Raw genomic sequence first — 22,643 nt, 5'->3', positions numbered from 1 at the left:
AAAACGTATTAACAAATAAGCACCAGAAGACTTTTCTTACTGCTTTCTACTGATGTTTCCTCTAATTGCAGGATACATTCCTAATTTTTTAAACCATTCTTATACTTGCTAATGGTGTGGGTTTGAACTTCCAAGGCCAATTTGGACAGTGATCACATTGCAATGTTTAATTCTGCTTTATGATTGTTTGAACAAAACCACAAAAATGCAGCTACCAGTCAAGAGAGGTGCAAACAAGTTATGCAAGGCTTCACAGGTGACTCGGCAGGTCCAGCCAGGTACCTCCCCGCAAACTGGCAGTTGTCTCCATATTGGTGGTATTCCCCTTTCCAAAACCCCTTCCCTCAACACGGGTCAGGCTGGTTCTTCCACATTTCAGCTAAATCCAATCTTCTCTTCTGCAGTCAATGAGCTGGATCAGGAAACATCACTTGCCCCTGCTCTAAGATGGCAAATCCCAGAGCAGCACAGAGCAAACATTCCTGCTAAGTGGTCTGCTATGGGAGGATACATTTATCCTAAAGATATTTTCCAAGTGATAGAGCGTATGACATTATTGCTTCGTATCATCAGTCAGTCATGTGCAAGGTTTCCTGGTCAGAACTCACATAATGGTGGTCACCTACTTTCCTGTGTATCCACCATCTTGTGCGTCAAGGAAAACTCTGACATTTAAGGATGTGGTAGACTGCCATCACCAAAGGTTTTCAAATCCCATTGGATAGATCAATTATTGCTACATAATCTCACTCAAGATCCCTTTCCCACAAAAGGTTGGACCAGATAATTTGTCAAGGTCCCTTTCAACCTGGGTGGTTCTTTGATTCTATGATTTAGTTAGTGGTTGTAGTGGTGAGACAGTAAAATTGACCCATCTTCTCCTGTGGGATGAATATTGTGGAAAAGCTATTGAATATTCCTGGTGGAATTTCTTTACTTGGAATCCAGTTTTACAGACATAGGAGTACCCAAGTTAAAGCTGCAATTTGCTCAGCAGCTTTGTTTCTACATTTATGTATTTCATCTTCCTTTATTGGCATTAATATTTACTGAAGATGGCTGCAGGCTTGGGAGCACTGCAGGGATCCACATAGTCTGAGTGAATTCATGTACCTTCTCTGATTTATGCATTAAAACAGGCCCATAATTGTGAGAGCTGCACCCCATCCCCCAACAGAAGCACTCTTTAAACTGAAAATTATTATCCAGTTACAGCAACAGCCAGAAGCAGAGACTGTAATGTACCTACAAAGCTTTAAGTGAATAAATTTTCTGTAACAAACAGGTTAATTCCTGCTTGAAGAAGAGCTACTTAAGGTCAATTTGAAATGTTAGATAGTGAAATGTAAAAAAAAGGCTGAGTGGGGACCAAAGTACTGCTGGTACTTCTGGTAATTCTACTTACAAATCTGAGATGCCCAGCCCTAACATATTTTAATGTGAATAGTGCCAGAGTTGGTGCTGTAAAATACCAACAGTAGTTCATAATGTTTCAGCCCTTTATTGTCAGAAAAAGTCAGTCTGCTGAACATCAGCTAAGTGATGTTCTCACCAAAAGAAGTGATATCCCCTTTGCTTTTTATACCACTTTATTTTGTTGTCCCAGAGAACTACGGTTTACATCTGCAATGATGGACCACTCAACAGCAGCATGCACAGACCCAAGACAACCTATAGCTGTAACAAAAAAATAGAAATCAAAAAAATAAGTGCATACTAGTGACCGACACCAGTATACTTCAACAGCCAGAATCAAGGCACCAAGCCTGAGCAAGACCTGCCTAAAGATTTCTTGTATTCAATTATGCCAAAATTTTACTTGAATATCTATCACATCCACAAATCAAGCCAAGCATGAGTACCTATATTTCGCAATTGTAACCTTTTCAATTAAAAAAGTTTTGAGTGTACACTCTTGGTGCTGTGAAAATATCGGTGTCACTTCAATATGAATGGAAAATCAACGACAGAGGAATATACTATGGGTACCGATGGTTCTGAAGCAAAAGAATTATTTAAGTGCTTAAAGAATGGAATTAAATTTGCTAACTGCAGTAACTTATTTTGCAATTCCAAATCTACCATTTTCTCTGGTTTTCTTCTAACTCCTCCTCTTTTTATCCCTTTCCTTTTTACTTCCTGCATTATCTGTCTCTCCAAGTAGCACATGGACAGGTGGTATCTCTGTCTGCTCCATTCTAAGCCCAGGAATTGCTCTTAGTGACACACACCAATTTAGAGGCAGTTTGTCACATTCTGTAACTTCTTCCCTGTATCCCATACTCTCCTCTCCACCTCCTCTTTAAGCTATCACTCAGCTACTAAACAGTTAAATGTAACCTTATTTCCATAACCTATACTCCACTCAATATTATATACCCAGAGTTAACTGTCAGAGTAACTGTCCTTTTCAGAGTTCAAGAGTGCTCAGGTCTTTCTGTATACTGGAAACATATGAGAGAGAATTTCAAAAGCAACTCAAGTGTCATCACTAAGACATGACAAATAAAAAAATCCAAAACAATGGCCTTTGAAGATCCTAACTACAGGAGTTCATTCAGATCACATTCATTCATATGATCACAGATCAAAGGATTTCATGCTGCAATGAATTTGAAATCACAGATGTCTTCTCACTGTGGCAAGCTGGTTTTCAAATGAGACTCGTATTAAATAGTAAAGAGCTGACCACGTCCACTTCAGTGTCTGAAAATATACTTCACTTCAGGAAACATAAGAATCTAAAAATAAGGCATTTAATTGAAAAAAAAGTATCTCACAAAAATTGTATCTCTCTCAATTCTAGAAACCACAACAGTATTAATAAAATCTTAAAAGACAACTAATACAGCTTTTATTTAGAAGCAGCATAAATCCAAACAGTGCAGAAAATTCCCAAGGGTTTATTGTTACAGTTTAAGTGCATATATTCCTTTTATAATTTTGTGCCTTTTCACAGGAACGGACAAAGAGCAGCTACAGAATTTGTTCTTTTCAGAAAGCCTTTACTACTTTGAAATCTTATCTTTATAACTGGGTAATATAGTGAACTAATTCCAGTGATGAATTCCAGATTTATATAGACTTGATTTCTAAACTCAAGGTGTTAAAATTTTTTTAATATTCCCACCAAAGGTGACATAATAAACAATTCAACTGAACTAAGACAGGCAATATACACAAGACATTTGTAAAAAACCCCAGATGTTCAATACAAAATACTCCCCTATCTCTAAAAATAAAAAGTTTTTTATAAGTTAACAGTATGGGCCCCAGTTTCTGAATGTCGACATTGAGAGGTTATTATGAAGGTATCTCTAAGTTTAAATACCATCTGTACTGGCTGAATTACTTCTATCTCTTTTATAGATGAATGATGGAAGACACGATCACCTAACATAAGAGCATGAGCATCAAAAATTAAATTTCCATTTTGAAATGGTTTATAAGTGTGACTTCCACCATTTGCTACAAGGATAAGCTCTGTAGCTTCTTTGGCTGAGGGCATCATCTCTGGATAGAAGCCTCAAACAAAATGGGAAACATTTCCACTGCTGAGAAATAACCAGGGAATATAGTTTGGTCAGAATGGTAACCGTTATGGAACAATTCTATGCTTATAGAAAAAATGTTCTATTTCTAAAGAGATGAATGTGAATTCAGAACTGCTATCTTTAATTTTACATTATTTAATAACTACCACAGTATTGACAATCTTCATAAATATCATTAGTTTTGAAATAAAGATGCCAAAAAAGCACAGAAAAATTTATTATTCTTACTGGAACAGCTAGTCAGTTTCTATTTTAAATTTGGATTGTTGCTTGACATTATGGAGCGGTATCACTTTCATGAATCCTATTCTCAAGGAAGTGGAGATATTATCAGGATACCGAATAGACAACAAGGCTTAACTCTCTCTTCCCTGTCCAAATACTTCCAGAAGATCTTACGTACTGTAAACTATGGGAAACAGCAGAACTCACCCACTTCAACCATGTTGCCATTGCCTATATAAAGCTGCAGTGTGCTTTGTGTCTGGTTTGGACAATAGCCACAATGCTCCATCACACCAACTGATATGGATTATATTTCTATTTCCAGCTTCTTGCCTTTCCAGATGCTGAAGACTGGAGAGAACACAGATGCCAACACTTCAGCTCCATGAGGATAAATGAAGCTAATGCTTCAATTCACTTGGCAATGACCTACATCCATCTGAAGAGCAGCAAGAGCATATTGACAAAGTGCCTTCCAAGTCCTGAGAGATGCTGATTGCCACATGAGGCTTACAGCCTTAGTAAGTTGGCTCTCTGAAAGTTCCAGATCCCTCTCTTCAACAGAGTTCAAGTAGAATCCCTTAGTCTCTGAGTAAGACTGAACATACATCAATCACATGCAGAAAACCTTAGACCATTTCAGCCCCTTGGCCAGAAAAACCATGCCATGCCTGGAAGCACCAAAGCAATGATTACAGAAGAAAAAAGATTTACTGCGTTGTTGTCTAATATAGGTTTTCCAGATATGTGCTTGGAGTGTTTTGTTTGGTGGTTAACAACCATTCCAATGTTCTGGTCAAAACCTGGGAAAAGATAAAGACTTCATTTTACAATGCCAACCAAGTTAAAAAGAAACTTAGTAACCAAGTGTATGCAGCTTCCTAAATTTATTTTACCATTATGGTGTTAAACCTCTGTAAGAAGACGTCATCAGACTAAACTAAATTACAGTCAGTTTAATTTGGTACCTTCAAAGAATGGGGTATAAATGCAATACTTTATGTTAGAAGTTACTTCTTTTGAGAAGTTACACTTCTGTCAAATCTACTTCCCTCTTTATGTAATTTCACAGCAAAGAAAGGAATGAAACAAGCTAAATCAGAAGAAGAAAAAGCTGTTCCAAGAGTCATTCTAAAGCAAAGGATGCTGTTTTGAACAGAAACAACTGATTAGCAACATGTATTTCCTGTCAAGATGTATTTATTTTCAAAGGAAAATTATGGAAACAACATTATAACTTGATCTGACAGAAAGCAAGCTCCTTCCAAAGGTTGAATTTATAAATTTTACAGAGCAGTTTTATACTACCAGCAGCTGGGTTTTTTTCCCTAGTACAAAGGTAATTTCTTGCTCTGCCTCTATATTATCAATACTCTAGTATTGAGCTTCATTAGCTACTACTGTACACACACCACTACCCTATATTTTGTCCAGCTGTACTATTCCATATGCTGACATAAGGATACCATTCTAGAATGCTTGATTTTAAAGCCAGCTCACACTGTAATGAAGTATACCTGGGTACATGCACATGCATACATTTAAGGTTCATGTGAAGGAACAAAATCAGTATATTTTATATTAACTTTTTTTTTCTTCTTATATTTGAATATCTGCCAACACCCACAACCTGGAAATTCCAATAAAGCTGCTGCTTTATTAAAAAAAATAAATTCAGCACCTCAGACCAAACTTAAAAAAACCCACACCACAAACCTCCTTGGCAGGTATATAGCTGGTGTTACTGTTACCTTTGAATTTTACAGTTAAATCTAGCTTTAGATAATGCAAAAAAAGCTACAGAAAAATCAAACTTCAAAGACTAACAGTTTAACCCTTAACACTTGCTATATTTTAGAAAGTAGTAAGTTTCCTTGGGAAAAACAGGGAATAAATTTTTCTAAATATATCCCTCAAACGTACATAAAGTGTAGGTTCAGAGCTTAAACAAGTAGGTAAAGTAACAGCACGTCCTTCCAGTAGCTTTGTTACTTACAGAATAGGTATAGCTTGAGACTGATAACATGGGCAAATTTTAATCTAATTCTGTACAGCTATTCAAAGCTTTAATTAACAAAGGTGTGGGTGGGGATGGACCTTCTTTTAGAAACAGTGGATACCACAGGCTATTAGATACACCAAATCTAGGAATACTACCAAAAGGGAAAACACTGAGAGAACTAAATAGCAGTACAAGTTAATGTTTTCAAAAAAGACACAATTCTTTATCGCCACTGTCATATCTATTGTTTCTCAAGATGCTGCAGAGACTACAGTATTCCTTATGAGTCCACATTGAAAAGAGATTGGAAAAGTAGGTTAAAGTAAGGAGGCACACAAAACCGAAAAGCATGCATGACACGAGCAGCACAATTTCATCTATGTCACAGCATATATGTACCACAGCATTTATGTGTATAATATAGCATACATACTCCAGCAGTGCTTATGAACTTGTAAAAGAAACTGTGGAACTGTCCCTACTGGAGCTAGCAAAGGAAGTTGCTGAGTATGAAAAAAATACATGAAATGAAGAAGAAATAGATGCTGATAAATACAAGCACGCATTAGCTAGGTTTACCCCACTCTCTTAATGCATCTGCCTCATCAGGAGCTTGAAACATTGTCTGACTGCTTAAGTGTTTTCTCTTTAGTAGAGAAATATCTAAAAATTCAGCAAATGGTTGAACACTCCACTTTGGTCTTTCCTGGAATTACAAGGAATAGAGCATAAAAATGCTGAAAAGCCAAATACAGAGCATCAACAACGGTCTGTACTTCTCACTGCAATGGTAGATCTAAGGGCCTTGTGTGTCTCAGGCAGTTTATCTGCACATTCACACCTTGACTTCCAACTATTAAGTATCCAATACGGAACCTGGAAACTTAAGATCCCTCTGTAAGCAAGCTGTTAAACACAACAGTGCCAGATATGGTTTTTAAATGATTTTTAAATGTATGGTAAATCTACAGCTTAGCCTAAAGGTTGTCTGTAGTGTTTATTCACCGGCAATGATCCTTCAGGGCAATGAGTAAACACTGAAATAATTTAGAATCAGCCAGCCAACAATTTTTTTAAAAAATAGACATGCTTTTTTTTTATTTACAGTCACAGCTAGTTTATGATAAGCTTAACTTATAGGAAACAGTACTCTATGAAGCAGTGAAAAAAACCCAGAACATAAAACATTGTTCACATTTTCCTGGAGTTTTTCCTATTTAATTCTTAAAACTGAGATTATTGCTAAGACTTCAGAGTTAGGAATGGAGCTTCTGCAGTAACAACTTAATCCAAGTAAATGGATAAAATTAAACTGACATTTTCTCTTGTAAAATGCTACTATAATTAGACAATAGAAAAGGAGAGGGCAGCAATGACTTCTTCCAAGGTAACATGTTGGAGATCTCTGGTCTCTTTCAGTAATCAGAAAGACATTAAGCTAAACACTGCCCTAGCTGCTTGTCATTATCATGTCCATTACTTTTACTCCCTTTGTCCTTTGTGTTGCTACTTCTGTATTTTTTCCGTTTAAAAATCATGCTCTCAACCCTTCTTGAAATTCAAGTCCAATTTTAGGTTACACTAGGAAAGGGGAGGGAAAAAAGGAAAAAAAAGAAGAATCTTACCACTGTATTGCATTGTAGCTCCCAAATATGAATCAACAATTGATCCCAGTAGGCCAGCTGCTGCACCAAACACAATAATGGGCCATTGTGGAGCAGATATTTCCAGATCAGTCACAAAAATGAGTTGTGTTAAGAAGTAGGCTATACCTACTGACATGCCCCCAAGCAAACTTGAGAGCAGGCCTACTAATGTAATTGCTCCATTAGTACCTAAATCAAACAAAACAAAGCTGATTTAAAACCTTTTTTTAAAGACTTATATTTATTCAAATGTTTTACATAACATCAAAACTGTTTGTACTGATCTTCTCCCCTTCTATCCACAAGACTCCGCTACTGCAGCTTTTATTTTCAATTCTGAATGTGCCATTGAGAAGATTAACCCGAACCATTACGGTCTATTACTACTCTTTTCCTGTCTCTAGGGCTAGTTATCTAGAAATATTCACTAGCATTAAATTAAATAAAACCAAACAGCACACCTTTCAATGTCACCTGGTACTTGTCTGTTGTAAGTCACGGTGGGGGTGGGATAATAAAAAGAGATTTGCTCCAAAAACCAGACCTTGAGATGTACATGTTATTAAAGCAATACTTCTCTAAGAAGTAGTATAGGCAGACGTATTTCACCAACACATTTAAAGAAAAGAAGAAAATCCATAGACAGTTCATTGAATAAAAATCTGAAGAATGCATATAAAGGTAAAAAAATACTTCCCACACATTTAAATCCTACCCAACAAGATCTGAAACTGATCAATTGCCAGCAAGACTCAAGATCAGACACACTGCTTTAAGGCAGCAATGACATTCACTGTGGAGACAAGGTTTGACAGACAAAAAGTCCACTTGCACACCCTTGGTAATATATTAAAGGAAATGAGTGATTTGGTTAAGAAGTGAATTTTCTGTATTGTCTGTGTTGAATATATATATTCTACTCATCAAAATATGAATGCCTGAAAAAATGAGTTGATAACTTGTATTCTTTATATTATTAGCAACATAAACACTTTTAATAGAGATGAGAAATGACAGCATTCAGAATGCTTTTAGCTCCATGGATCCTGTGTTGGTGCATCCCAACCAATCCCAGATTTCTGATGTTTTTCTCAGTCTTTCTTGGAACTATTCATGTTGGATGTATAATTCAAAACAGATTAACAAAATATTCAGAACATGTAGAATAGGTAACACCTTACCTACTGGAACCTGTTCCCAGGTTGTTATCAATCTTGGTTTACTTTTACTCATAACACTACCAATCTCTGAAGCCCACGTATCACCAGCAGAGCATGCCAAAGCTCCCAAAAGGGATAAGCACATCCATGATGCTGTGTATTCCTTTGAAAAGTCAATAGGAATTTCACCTGGCCCATTTTCTATCATATATAAGAGAGCCAACTCAGTAGGAACACCACCATTACAGAATACTTGAACCCAATTCCTCTGTCCACCTGAAGTAATAAAAAATAAATTTCATTCATTTCAAGTAACAGTAACTGACAAGCAACAGCATGAGACAAAAGCAAAACACACATATATAAAGTTAAATTTAAAAAGACACACGTTCCAAACAGAAACTATACAGCAATTTATTAAACAGAACAGAAGCAAAAGCAAAGTCACTTGCTAATGTTACAGGGATAAGGGTAGAGGGGAGTCACAACAACAGTGTTCCCTACTGTGGATGTTACATCTCATCTGACCCTTTGAAAGGAACATGCAGTATTTATTCTCCGCGAGGGATCCGAAAGCCTGAAAGTATTTTGGCTTACCTTCTTTGTATTCTGAATCTATTTGCTTCTTTCTATCTTTTTTCCATTTAGTAAGTTTTGAAGAAGTGACAAAAAATACAAACAAAGAAGAGAAGAAACTGTAATTTGCAACTGTAAGGATAAATCCAACCACCAATCCTATGAAGAAAAAAGAAGTATATCAAGTTTCTCCATGTAACAATGCTTGCTTTGCAAAGCAGTTAAGTATTTTGATTTTTTTTGAATATGAAGAGTATCTTCATGATACCTAAGACAATCATGCAGTAACAGATTCTACTGCTAAATTGCTAATTTAATTGCTGCTGCTTTTGTGATTTTTAAGACCTTCTTTTGCCACAAATCATTAATACTGTGCAAAAATAAAAGACATAGCCATAAAAAACCACAAAGTATTTGAGCTTCTGGATGTGATTCATTTTTATGTCCTCCTTTACAAAGGAGGTCTCATTTCACTCCCCATCATGAGATTACAATTCTAAATGACTGAAAGAAAATTGGCTGCACTTAGGGCAGACGCCAATATAAACTGCCTAGCAGAGCTGTTACATTAAGAGGTAAAAACACAGAAGAGAAAAAGAGTTTTTTTAACTTAAAAAATGTCACAAGACCAGGGTGAATCACCTCACCTGGAAATCCTCCACCAAATTTCAATAAACACTATTGTACACTATGCTGCAGTTTTTATCATGCGGTCAAGAAAACTTTACTGAAATGGTCATTTGTTTGAACTAAAGTACAAATTTAATTTTCTTATTTTTGGCAGGCCAAAAAATGCCCAGAACCGCTTCTATTACAGTAAGGAGAACCATGTTCTCTTAACTGGTTTCCCCCCTAGGGAGGTAGGGTGCTAACATGGATCAGTTTTAGAGTATTTCTTTACCACTACCTCTGCCATTTCTTTAATTCTCTGTGAATCCATCTATATGTTAAACCAAAACATGTGATTTAACTGCAAACTGTACTGAAGTTTAAAAGAATTCTCTAGGTTTACATAAATCTAATGACAATATTAACCAAATTACAAACAGCATCACAAAATTAACTTCCCTGTTTAAACAGGCCTGAGAGAAAAAATCAGTATGAATTTAAGGTATATATGCTTATATTTATACTTTTATTATAATCGAACTAAGTAGTAAAGTCTTAAAAATTACAAACAACAAAAAGAACATTAACTTCGTTTACTAAATGTTTAGCTTAATAGTCACAGAAAAAAACATACCTCCCAATGCACCACTGTGATCAAGACTCTTCTTCTTAAAACCCTGTGCAGCAATAATTAGTGGAACCAAGACTGAAAAAAGCCAGCGCCATGGAGAAATGGGTCGTAAAGTACCTGATAAATCAAATAACAGGGTTACAGATAATCCTTATAAGCCTTTTCAATGCCTTCATATTTGAAAAATTATTATCTTCTAGTATATACTTAAAGTCTGATCTTAATAGAGATTAAAACTTTTTACCTTCTAGAAGAAAGGCAGTGATTTATTGAGACTTTTCTGTTTAAAATAACATACCTTTTAATTGGATAATAATAAATCCTTTATTAACATCTTTTATTTTGGTGAGTGTTCTGGAATTTCAGAAGGAAATAAATACATTTAGGACACTGATAATAAATTGTCTCCTTAGAAGACAGTTGCTGTGGGATAATAGTGCTTTATGGAATGGTATGGAATTACAAGAGCCAAGCAGGATATTATTTTCCTGTTCTGCAGATGCAATAAATTACTGCCTTAGCAGTAAGATCCTTAAAGCCTTTATATTTTAGCATCTCATTTTGACTTTAAATTGGAGGACACAAAGTTCATTGCACAAGATGCCAAAAGTACCTCTTGTAAAATTTAACAGTCTGAAAAGAAATTATTCCTTAATACTAAAGTTTAGAAGTCTTCCATCCTTGTTGTCCTAAGAGACAAGGAAGCTATTGATTATATCCTGAACTACACTATTTACTGTGATAGAATTTCAATACCAAAAAAAGCCAAGAAAGACAATCCACGAGGTGAAAGTAAAAGCAGTTTGACCACTTTATGAAATATCATCACTATCAGTTCTTCTGAGCTTGATTTAAGGCTCTTAAAAATATCCTTTAAGCTGATGACTACAGCAAGATTTCAAGTTACAGTTTTTGTTTGAAAAACCCACAAACTTTTAAAACATAAAGCCAATAGTTAATCTAGTTTTGAGCTAAAAATCTTGAGAAGTTATTTATTACGTATGCTATACAAATACAAGACATCACAGATCTTGCTTTGAAGTAAGTCTCAATCTTATAAAATAGAAACTTCACACAGGCACAGCTTGGCTTGCTGGAGAGCTAAATATGATGGCTTTCAACAAGAACTTTCGTGTCAGCAGTACCCCGACCTTCACACATACACAGACTCCTTGGTGCAAAGCAGGACAAACGTCTGCAAAATCACAGTAAGACACTAATTGCAAGTGCAGATTCACAAGACGAAAACTTCTCTTCTGTGTACTGAAAAGCCCCAGTCCCATAGCAGGTGAGCAAGGGAGTCTTGCAGACAAGGGCTGACTCAAGAATTCAGAGGACAAGCACTGGCTGTGTATGAAGAGACCTCCAGTGCTGTAGCCTGGTATTGCTTATCACAGACCAAGGCAGCTCTTAGTGTAAACTTCAGTGTGAGCAGTACTGGAAATCAAAGGGTTTCTTTTTCCTTGGCTAACAAATAGAATTTTCATCTTTTCAAGGACATTTTTAAACTAACCTTTTTGTATTTCGTTGAAGGGGAGAAAAGTATTGGCATTAAATTACTCCTAAATATAAGCAGTTAGGACTAAGATAGAACACATTCATTGGTTTATTATGGATTCTTTGGCACTCCCACTTTACCAATATTTTGGTTACTGTTTGGTGCTTAAACATTACTATAAATTGTAAATTAATAAAAGTATGTCTGTAATATTTTTGTATTTATGTTAAAGACTGTGAATTTCATCACTTGTATGGGCTTAATCTATTAAGCCTACTAACTATTATACATTTAATTCACCTCCTTTAGCCAAGGTCTTTACAAAGTCTCAGGCAAATGAACAATAGAAGTTGTATATCCTCCTTGTTCCATTATCATTCACTACAAACAGGAGGATTAGTCTGCAGTCCCCTCCTTTCTATCACTCCCTATATCTTGATTCACCTGAAAATGGGTGTCTCCACTCTCCACTGCCAATCACCTTAGATAGCAGGGACTGGAATATCCTAATTATCAGAAAAACTCAGAGCTATACCTTTAGAGAGTGGACATACACAAATGAAGTTGCATGTTTAAATACAACTTGGTTAGCTCTAAATGACATAGACAAAGCCAGGTTGTGAAGCCCACTTCTGCCTATCTTCTGCATGTGTGGTATCTCACTACAAGCCAAAGAAGTGTCCAGACAACACAGATTTAATGCTGTACCAGAACTAATATTCCATCCTAAAACCCAAAGCACTGAAAAACACTGAGCAGAGACACCCAACTGCCATTGCAAAATCAACTTATACTGGTGGTATATTTATTCTAGCTTCTTCTGGATCCAGAGTGACACTGGGCAGTTAAGGGTGTTCATTCTGCATCCCTAAGCACTCTCAGCAACACTGCAATGACACTGGAGCTCTTCCTGAACTAAACTGGCTGAGGTCTTAAGGACCTGCCCTGAAAAGCAGTTAAACTCTTCTAGACTTGAACTGATACTGAAGGCAGTACTGCTCCTTTCACACACTGCTTTAAGAATGGTCCTAGAGGCAAAATGACAAAGAGCACTTGCATCCCTGCAACTATACACAACTAAGCCTCAGCTGCCTCAACAGAACATTGAGCTGACAGTACACACCCATGGTAGCCACTCCATGCATACATGCCCAACTTCTGTTTCTGTGTTCCTTGACCAAGGAATTCTTCTTGCATGCCCTGTTCTGCACGTTGCTGCATGTGCATTCCTAGAACAGGCTGGCACACTCCTCCCGTGCTGTCACGTACTTTCCCTCATCCAGAAAGACCTCTGTCAGCTCGCTCTTTCTTTTCACTTTTTATTTGCTTTCTTTTAGGGAAAGAAATCACAAAGCATACCAACATCTTAAATTCTACAGGATCCGTGGGCGGAGCTGCAAGTAGGTGGCTGTCAGCACCTTCTAAACCACTATCACGTACCGTCAGCGGCGAGATTTTCAGTTCTACTGATAAAGAACGGGGCTGTGCACACCCCTCTTCCCATTTTTTACGTTAAGCCTGCAGAGGTTGGACAGGAGGGTTCGCCCCCGATCATGCCATGCCGGCCTCTTCCCGGCCTTTGGACTCACCGTAGTACGTACTTGCAGTCATGGACACGATCCAGAACGCCAGCGAAATACAAATGAGCAAGTTCAGGATGACCATATTCGCCATCATCTTGAGGTACTCTCTGAAGAAATCCTCCTGGTAACAGGGCATGGGAAGCCAGGGGGAGAACACCTGACGGGAAAACAAAAGGCGCAGCACATCAGCGACACTGCTACCGCCACCACCATCTCCTCTTCCTGCCGACCGGCGGGAGCCACCGCCGGGCCCGGCCCGCACCGTCCCCGCGGCGCTGCCAGGAGGCACCGAGGCGCTCATGGGGAGGCTCCTGCGGGCCCTGCTGCTCGGCTCGGGGCCGGGCTGGGCGATAAGTGGCCGGAGGCGCTCGCACCGCCCGGCACCGTCACTGACCTGCTCCCCCGATCGCCGACGCCGCCACCATCCCGCCCCGCGCCCGCGCCGCGCATGCTCCGCCCGCCGCCACAGCCACAGCCCCCGCCCGGCCCCGCTCACGCCGCCGCAGCCGGGCGGGAGCGGGAGCCGGGCGGGAGCGGGAGCCGGGGGGGAACGGGAGCCGGGCGGGAGCGGGAGCGGGAGCCGGGCGGGCCTGGGGGCTCTGCGGCTGCGCCCGGGCGGTGCCTGCGCTCTGTGCATGTCTCTGGAGATTTCTCCCCTCTCTGGCATAGGGATGGGGTCTTTGCCAGGCGCTGCCCATATAGATCCAGTTTGCGAAATAAAACCAGCAATGACACTCATGAAAAGCATGAAATCTGTTGAAAATTGTCGATACTAAAACAAAGAATTGTCAACTTTATATTGTAATTGTACTTAGCATAAGCAGGCCTTGTTTAGTATGACTTAGCAAATTCCAACACTTAAACAAATAGGCAAAACTGCTAGCTGCAAATAGGGAACTGCCCTTGTGCGAGAGACAGTTAACTAACTGTAGCTTCAAAAACACATAAACAGGCTTGGAGAAATAGATAGGTAACGAACCCTTGCTTTTAGGCACGCAGACAGGTGTTATCAAGAAAGCCAGAAAATATGTCTAAGGCCTAAGTAAAATAGAATGCTATTGTAACGTGTGCTTAACTGTTTGGTTTATCAGCTACTAACCATAGAAATGTAAGAGTATATGGCACTTATGATAAAACTGCTATATAGACCCACTGAAATTATGGAAAGGCAGAAGGCACATTTGTGGGGTTAACCCTGTGTCTTTGGCAAACAATCCCTTTGCTGGTTGATTCCTTTGAGTCAGTACCAAGGAGTGTCTGGATGAGGTTTGAAACTCATTGGAACACTGCAAAGTTCATTAGCACCAGAAGAAAGAGACTTGAAATGTTTCCTAAAGTTGCCTTGGGATGAAAACGAGCCAAACCTGCCTGATGGCTTTTCTTGGGGCATGCCAGAATTACTCTCAAAACACTCAAGTTGTAAATAAGCTGATAGTAGTTACAGGAAGGGCTCCCACTTGAACACATCAGAGGCTTTGTCAACAAAGCACAGAATGAGGTGAAACTCCACAGCTTTTCAAAACTCCATTATTTTGAGGCAGCAGCCTCAAACAAAAAATAAATAAGAAATAAATGAAATAATCAAGACTTTGAGTATCACAGAAGATGACGTAGAAGTTACGTATTCGGGATTTGTTCAGTGGAAGGTAGACCAGAACCTTCAAGTTTATAAACACTGGTACAGATGAATCATCTCATGAACATCACTAACCTCAGGTGCTTTTTGTTTGTGGACTTGTGGCAGCAGCAGAATATAATATTTATTTAAGTATTCATTGAGAGGCAGAGTAACAGGAAAAAGGGAAGTAAAAGATCTTTCATATACAACAGGAATAGTTTTTAAACTAGAAAATTCAAGTGAATATTCTTAGTTTAAGAGTTGATAATTTCCCTACTGAATTTAAGATTATTTCTGACTTGTTGGCACCCATTTATCTTTGAGGCATGTTCTATTATTTTTCATTCAGCCTCTGGAGTAGGTTTCTAACAGGATTTGAACACAGTCCAGGTTGTGGATTCTTTTGCAACAGAAACTTTGATATATTTTTGTGTTGTTGTGAAAAAAATACTCAGTTATCACTCAGAGCTTCTTCAGATGTTACCTAAACTAAGGACCATATTCTGCAAAGATTTCCAGATACCTGGTTTTAGCTGAAGACAGTAGGCCTATTCCAAAGGTAAAAGTTAACACCTGCGTGTTTACTTTGTATTTTCTCCAGGCAATTAGAACCAAAACTTGGAAGAGGTGCTTTAGACAAGGCTTTATCTTATTTCTGCTGTATTTATTGATAACAAAGACAGGTAACACCCAAATTTTATCTGAACTAGAGATCCCTAAAACATTAATACTAATGTAGTGGGACTAACTTTTGGTATATCTAGTCTGCCTTCTCACCTCCCAAATTTTTATTAAACTTCCATCTGAGCTCTGAATTTGAGATCTATGAATCAGGGACTAAGTAGCTGGGCTACTTTGTAAGAACAGGACACTTTTTGTAGCATAACACTGACATGACATTGCTTAGACACTCCTGCCAAAATCTAATTATCTGAAATTTTCAATCAGACCAAGATCAACTCTATTTAGACTGATGGCTGAACAAGCAGCTGCTTGTTCAGGTGTAACCAACTCCCATAAACTTACTCATTCAAATACACCCTTAACTGCAAATTGTGAAGTAGCACTTGGCACTGATTCAGGGATATGCCAGACTATTGTACTGGTTTATCCACAGACCTTGCATATTGGTTTAAAGCCAAAGGTGCAGGAGTTTACCTAAGTGAGAAAAGGAAAAGGGAGTACTGCTCTCCACGCCTGGTGTGAGAAAGGTGGTTCTGGTCATGAAATCTTTAACATCCATGGCATGAATAATATTGGCTTTGACTCCTTTCTCAGCTCTTAAGTCTTTTGTTAAATGTAACTTCATACATTCCTCTTCCAGTGGTTTTAATTGCCAATAAATTTTCCTGCAGTAGCTCAGTACACATTAAATGTTACAAGTATATTAGAAAATGAAAAAGGAAGGAACTTTAAGTTAGACTTCTTTCTGCATTTAGAAACTGAAAGAAGTAGCCACGGTTTTAAAAGTAATGTCTACAGCAGTTACTGTAGTTGGCCCATTGTGTTTACAGTCATCTTTTCTAGATGTTGTCCTTTTTTTACTAGGTCCTGTATTATTATAATAAGAATAATATCACAGCACTTTTAATAGGTAAAAGTTGGAATTTTTTTTAAATTTAAATGGCAATCTAAATGCTTGCAATAATGTGCATTCAGAATTAATGTATTTACAAAGCCATCCAAATTCACTAAGAAGAGTATTATGTATATTTAATACATGCAATATGTACATTTCATAATCAATTTTTACTTATGAAAACCCCACATTCCTCATTCATACCTAATAATATTGATAAGCTTGAGAATTAAAAAAATGGCAAGAAAAAGTTCCTTGAGACAAATAGACCTGAAAGCTTTTCCTCACACTTTCCCCTACAAATACATACTTGGAATAATAAAAATCTGAGAAATTAAATAAGAAAAAGATTGTCATAGCCATAAGCTGCTCAATATTTAGAAGAGTTTCTTCTTACCTTTTACCTAAATGTACAGGATGCAAAGCATGACCAGCGCAGTCTAGAAGGAGACAGGAATGTGAGATGATTAAAGGCAGCATGACAAAATGAAGATAATAACATGTTACTGCACAGAGCATGCTAATCACTCTTTTATACGCATTCTTTTCCCAGGAATACATTAGAATTTAGTCGATTTGCCATAACACAGCATAACATTTCCAAATTTTCATGAAGATACAAAGATCTTAGAAGTAGATTTTCTGGGTTTTTTTGTTTTGTTTTGTTTTTCTTTTTCTTTTTGTTTTGTTTTTTTGGGTTGGTTGGTTTTTGTTTGTTTGTTTTGGGGTTTTGTTGTTGTTTTGGTTTGGTTTTTTATCTCTGAGATAGCACTTTCCATTCCTCTTTACTGCTTAAAACATTATTCATATTTGTGCTTGATAGAATGCATTATGAATAATATAGACTGAAAGTGAAATACTAATTTAAACATCTTCTATTCTCCATTGTTAAACTTGTCTTTTCAAGTGATTGAAGACAAAACACTGTTAAATGCATGAAATTAAAAATCCGGTAAATATTGTTAACATTGTACTAAGTATAGCTGTTTGCAAGGGCCTTGAATAATATTCACACTCATAGAAAAGAAAAATAGTAAGACTGTATAATTTTATGCTTATAGTATCATTAGATAGTTACGAAAAACAGAAGGGAAAAAGTAATACTGCAGATAAATATTTACCTAAAGTAGAGCATCCATAATTAGTAGTCGCCTGTGAAAATACCAATGAAATTTCAAACAGTAATTTTCATTCCAGAGGAGTTGCTATGCAGATGAATTCATATAATTTTTGAGGCAGTCAAAAATGTCTGTAATTAGCACTATAGGGAAACTATTCATAGCAGGATTTGTGGACTATAAAGCAGCAAATGAAGAGTAAATATACAACTGTCTCACTGAAAAAGAACAGAACACAGAAAGAAGCTTTAAATATTATATTTATTAAATATGTGTGGACAGGCTTTAGCTTTGTGTCAAATCAGTTTATCAATGACACCAATTAAATTTATTCATAGTAACCTAAAATGTTTTGACATTTTCAGAGTATCCAAAGTATTACTTTGCTTTCCAAAATTGATTTGGTATTTCAGTGAGTGTATCCATTTCATTTCAAGTTAAGCATTTTGTACAGTGTGTTGTCAACATTATTCTCATCCCAAATTCAAAACACAACACTGTACCAACTACTAAGAAGAAAATTAGTTCCATCCCACCCAAAACCAGGATAGCGTTTTACTTATTTCAGTTCATGTGATTAGATTAAATCAATTCTATACGCTTTTCTCGTTGAGATTCTGGGATACTTTCAGAGATATAAATCCATCCCTTCTGGTCTCACATTTTCTCAGTTGGAAATACTTTAGGATGGCATTATATATCCTGAGACTACCCAGGATAGTTTTCTGATGAAGTAAGATTGTCTTTTTTCTGGTCATTTACTACACATGACCTACCTTTTTACTATTTGTTTACACTGTATTTTTCTACTTCAGCAAGAAATTCAGGAAAGGACCAATATATTGAAAGCAGCAGGTGTTCAGGCTTCTCATATTTCTAGTATATTTTTATTTTACACAAGGAAATTAAAGAGATTGATCTAGTTTGTAAAAATAAGGTAATGAAAAAAAAAAAAGGTTCAGCAATGGGTAATTCAGTAATGAGGAAGAGTAACAGTAAGGCAGGTAAAGATCTGAAAGGACCATGCACAAGCAATCACCATCTTCAGTCATAGGCTTGCCAAGATGGTAAAGAGGCTTTAAAGTTGCTGAGAGAGGGGAACCTCTATCCATCCCACTCCTACCAGTTTGATGCCAGTGCCAGCGAGAGATGCCCAGAGTCTGGAGAAGGATCATAGGTCATCACGAGAGCAGCTGAAGAGCAGAACAAAGGAATTCCAGCCACTCCAGCCAGAGAGTTGGCTTCATCAAGGGGTCCAACTGACGTGGCTTCATGCAAACTGATGCCTTAAGCCCATAATGATTTTTTATTTTTCTACCTTATAAGTTTTATAGGTAATAGAAATAGACTTTGGAAACCCTTTCTCCCTCCTCCCTGTAGCACCCCTCAGTTTATACATTCCTTAATCCTCTCACCCTATCCCCATATCTAGTAGATGATGTTTTGTCTCTTGTCAAGGCAACCCTGTCTTGTTTGGAGAACGCTTGTATCTTGGCCTAAACCGCAAGACAGAGTCAAAGAACTGGGTCACCCTGCTCTCTGTACGCTGAAGATGAGGAAGATGATGAAGAGGGGGTCCCAAAAAGCACCCCAGACCCAATTCCGAGGGGTGGGCCAGAGGGTGGACCAGGCCAAAAGTTATAGGGTGGACACACTTAGGATTGGCCAAATATTGTTATAAATGTAACATCCCGGGCACAGCCCAGCGCGCGTCGTGTAACATCTTTTTGCCTTGGCATAATTAAACCCTTTCTTATCTCACCCCAGCTTACGGCTCCTGAATTTTTTCGTAGCACCAGCTGAGCAGGCATCAAAACACTCACAGCATGGGGAATAAACAAGAGGAGATAGAGACGTGCACTCACCTGCAGGGCTACAACCTTACTGGAATCATGGAGACATGGTAGAGACAAGACTGCAGTGTTGGCATGTAAGGATATAGACTCTTAAGGACAGACAAGGGAGATGAAGAGATGGTGTTGCCCTCTTGTGAGATCCTGGATCTGAATCTCACTGAATTATTGATATGGGTCGGAACCAACTCACTGTTTGCCTCTAGGGAAGGGCTGGGCCAGGACCTGCAGGTACGTAGCAGAGCTGGAAGGCCGGCACATAAGGCCTGTGCTGAGGGCACAGGGCAGAGCTGGAAGGCAAGGCCTGCTGCCCACGCAGAGCACATGGCAGAGCTGAAGGCCCTGCAGCTGGGCTGTCGGTCAAGGCAGACCTGCCTGGTAGCCTGCCTACACCACACCCCTGCAGCCTGTGACTGGCTACAGCACACCTCACTCTGGCCTGGAAGGATATCCTGCCTGGGAGGGAAAACTAAACTCTATAAATACATGAGATTCCATGTGGTGTCTCTCTGTCTTCTCCCTCTCCAGCTGGCACCATGTCAATCATTGAATCTTGTTGGTAACTATTTTCCTCTCCTTTCTCCCCTCCTCCTTTCTTTACCCCTCTTAATCTGTTTTCTTCTGTTACTCTTTTCCTTTTCTTGAGGGTAACTTAAAACCAATGAACTGTGTTTTACTAAAGCTAATATATGAATTTAGTGGGTGTTTCCTGCGGAATGGGTCTTTGTGCTGCATGTTTTAGTGATATGCTTTTCTTCTTGGTTGTATTTTACTCCTGTAAAAACCTATTGCCAAAATATCTCATTTTTCTTACTACATTAAAAAGAACTTCTCTTAGAGAAGAGTGTGTGACTCTTTCTGTGGATGCTAATTAGAGGTTATAACAAACCAAAAGGCTTTTTAAAAAGTCTTAAATAAAAATGTAACCGCTTTGGGCAATTTATAGCTTAATCTGGAGCGCAACACCTCTGTCAATGACCAGTTGGCGTGTGTGGAGCTCCACCTGCGGATAGATGAGGAGCTGACTGAGAACTTATGGGTCAGGATTAAAGGCAGGGCAAGGACAGGTGACATTATAGTTCGGGTTTGCTACAGGCCACCTGACCAGGAAGACCAAGCAGATGCATCTCTCCTGTCGTGGGTTGACCTTGGCTGGATTCTAGGCACCCACTAAAGTCACTGTGAGCTGGTAGAGGTCACACAGGCAAAACAAACTCAACATGGGGTTAATACTAAAATTTATTACTAACAGGATAAGATCTAAAGAGTGAGAAATAAAACAGTCTTAAACACACTTTCCATCCACTCCTCCTTCCTTCCATTTTCTCCCTCCCCCCCCCGCAGCGGGGCAGGGAGACAAGTCCACCCCCTCGGGCAACAGGTCTTCCAAATCTGCTGTCCTGTAGGTCACTCTTCCATAGGCTACAGGGGAACAGCCTGCTTCACCATGGTCCTCACCATGGGTTATGGGGGGCCACAGCTCTGAGTCCTTCCCCTTCTCCGTGGGGTCCCTCCCACAGGTTACAGTCCTTGATGGACCTCTCCAATGTGGGTCCACCCCTCAGGCAGTAGTTCTTCCATATCTACTGTCCCGAGGGTCACTTTTCCGCGAGGCGTGGGGGGGGGGTGTCTCTGCACCCTGATGGTCCTTCATAGGATGCAGTCCTTTATAGGGTGAGCTGTACCGATGTGGATCCCCCACAGGGCCATGAGTCCCACCTGGGAATAACCTCCTCCGGTGTGGATTTTCCTCTCCACGGGCCACAAGTCTCTTGAAGGATCTGCTCCATCCTAGGCCTTCACAGGGGGTAACAGCCTTCTTCCATGTGTCCATCTGCTCCAGCATGGGCTTGGCTGCACCATGGCAGGCCACTCTGGCCCCGGCCCGGCTCGACTCGGCCAGGAGGGAAGGGAGGGCAGTGCCCACTGGCAGGGGTCACTCTGCTGCGCTGGTCTAGCTCACGGGGCACTCCCCTCCACCCCTCACTTTGGGGGCTTTGGCGCTGTCGGTGCTGTTCGGCTCCTCGGGCAGGACGGGATCCAGCATGGGCTGCTCATGGGGCGGGCCCAGGGCTGTGGGGCCGCTCTCTGCAGGGCCGCACACGCTGGCCCCGGCCCCGGCTGCCCCTTCGGACTTCAGCACGAGCTGCTCATGGGGCGAGCCCGGGGGCTGCAGGGCCGCTCCTGCGTGCCCCGGCCCCAGCCCTGGCCGCCTCTTTGCAGAGGTCGCCGGTGCCTGCTCCGGGCTAGGTGCCGAGAGGCCCGAGTTGAGCTGCTGCTACCTTCCCCTTCCCCCCGTCCCCCGCAGCGGGGGAGGCGGCGGGGCTGCCCGAGAGCTTCGGTCAGATCTCCCCTCGCTCGAGAATTCTTCCGCACAACAAACTTGTTCTTAAATATGTTATCACAGAGGCGCAATTATCGACTCTCCCTTGGGAAGCATCAGGAAGTCCCTCCTGTAGCCAGCTATCATTGGCTTTACTGGGGGGGAAGCTTCTAGCAGCTTCTAACCAAAGCCACCCTATGTACCCCCCCCACTACCAGATAAAACCCCAGCCACCTCCATAGACAGATAGGACCGACCTCATGTTCATGGGAGACTTCAACCATACCAGTATCTACTGGAAGGACAACACAGCAGGGCATAAGCAATACAGGAGATTCCTGAAGTGTGTTGATAACTTCCTTCTCCAAGTGATAGAGGAGCTAAGAAGGAGAGGTGCTTTGCTGGACCTTGTTCTCACCAACAAGGAGCACCTGGTGGGTCACGTGAATCTTGAGGGCAGCCTTGGCTGCAATGACCATGAAAGGGTGGTGTTCAAGATCCTTAGGGCTGTGAGGAGGGCACACAGCAAGGTCACTGCTCTGGACTTCAGGAGAGCAGACTTTGGGCTCTTCGGGGTTCTGCTTGGCAGAGTACCATTGACTGGCATCAAAGCTGCATCTTCGCTCTTTATCACTGTATGAGGTAGAGCATAGTCTATGCTGACAGAA

At 39.8% G+C, this 22,643-nt stretch overlaps 1 protein-coding gene and 1 long non-coding RNA gene across 3 annotated transcripts; both read right to left on the bottom strand.

The window, feature by feature from the left end:
* Positions 1 to 2,831: 2,831 nt before the first annotated feature.
* On the bottom strand, positions 2,832 to 13,927 carry TMEM19 (transmembrane protein 19). 2 transcript variants are annotated; one of them, XM_027679814.1, is made up of 7 exons: positions 13,879 to 13,927; positions 13,491 to 13,641; positions 10,407 to 10,520; positions 9,185 to 9,322; positions 8,609 to 8,863; positions 7,407 to 7,616; positions 2,832 to 4,582 (listed from the first exon to the last, which is right to left on the bottom strand). In XM_027679814.1, exons 2-7 carry the CDS (start codon positions 13,618 to 13,620, stop codon positions 4,419 to 4,421), a joined length of 1,011 nt encoding a protein of 336 aa, XP_027535615.1. In that variant the 5' UTR covers positions 13,621 to 13,641; positions 13,879 to 13,927; the 3' UTR covers positions 2,832 to 4,418. The 2 variants fall into 2 exon arrangements, with proteins under 2 accessions (XP_027535615.1, XP_027535614.1); XM_027679813.1 differs by lacking the exon at positions 13,879 to 13,927 and having other exon boundaries at positions 13,491 to 13,806.
* Positions 13,928 to 18,041: 4,114 nt separating this feature from the next.
* LOC113966330 lies at positions 18,042 to 20,092 on the bottom strand. The gene is made up of 2 exons (XR_003533790.1): positions 19,619 to 20,092; positions 18,042 to 19,085 (listed from the first exon to the last, which is right to left on the bottom strand). It is a non-coding gene; the product is annotated as an uncharacterized LOC113966330 (long non-coding RNA).
* Positions 20,093 to 22,643: the final 2,551 nt, after the last annotated feature.

Source organism: Neopelma chrysocephalum, unplaced genomic scaffold, assembly GCF_003984885.1.
Source record: "Neopelma chrysocephalum unplaced genomic scaffold, ASM398488v2 Primary Assembly neopelma1_59, whole genome shotgun sequence".
In the NCBI taxonomy this organism is placed as follows: domain Eukaryota; kingdom Metazoa; phylum Chordata; class Aves; order Passeriformes; family Pipridae; genus Neopelma; species Neopelma chrysocephalum.
Note: the sequence above shows the minus strand (reverse complement) of the source record. Positions and strands in the feature narration are given on the sequence as shown.

Bases quoted from the DNA above. Each gene is read 5' to 3' on its own strand.
- TMEM19 (XM_027679813.1), bottom strand. From the start codon at position 13,785: ATGAGCGCCTCGGTGCCTCCTGGCAGCGCCGCGGGGACGGTGCGGGCC. The intron at 10,521-13,490 runs GTGAGTCCAAAG...TTGATTTATCAG, and splicing joins GACTGCAAGTACGTACTACG to GTACTTTACGACCCATTTCT. The intron at 9,323-10,406 runs GTATGTTTTTTT...TTTTCTTCATAG, and splicing joins TCACAGTGGTGCATTGGGAG to GATTGGTGGTTGGATTTATC.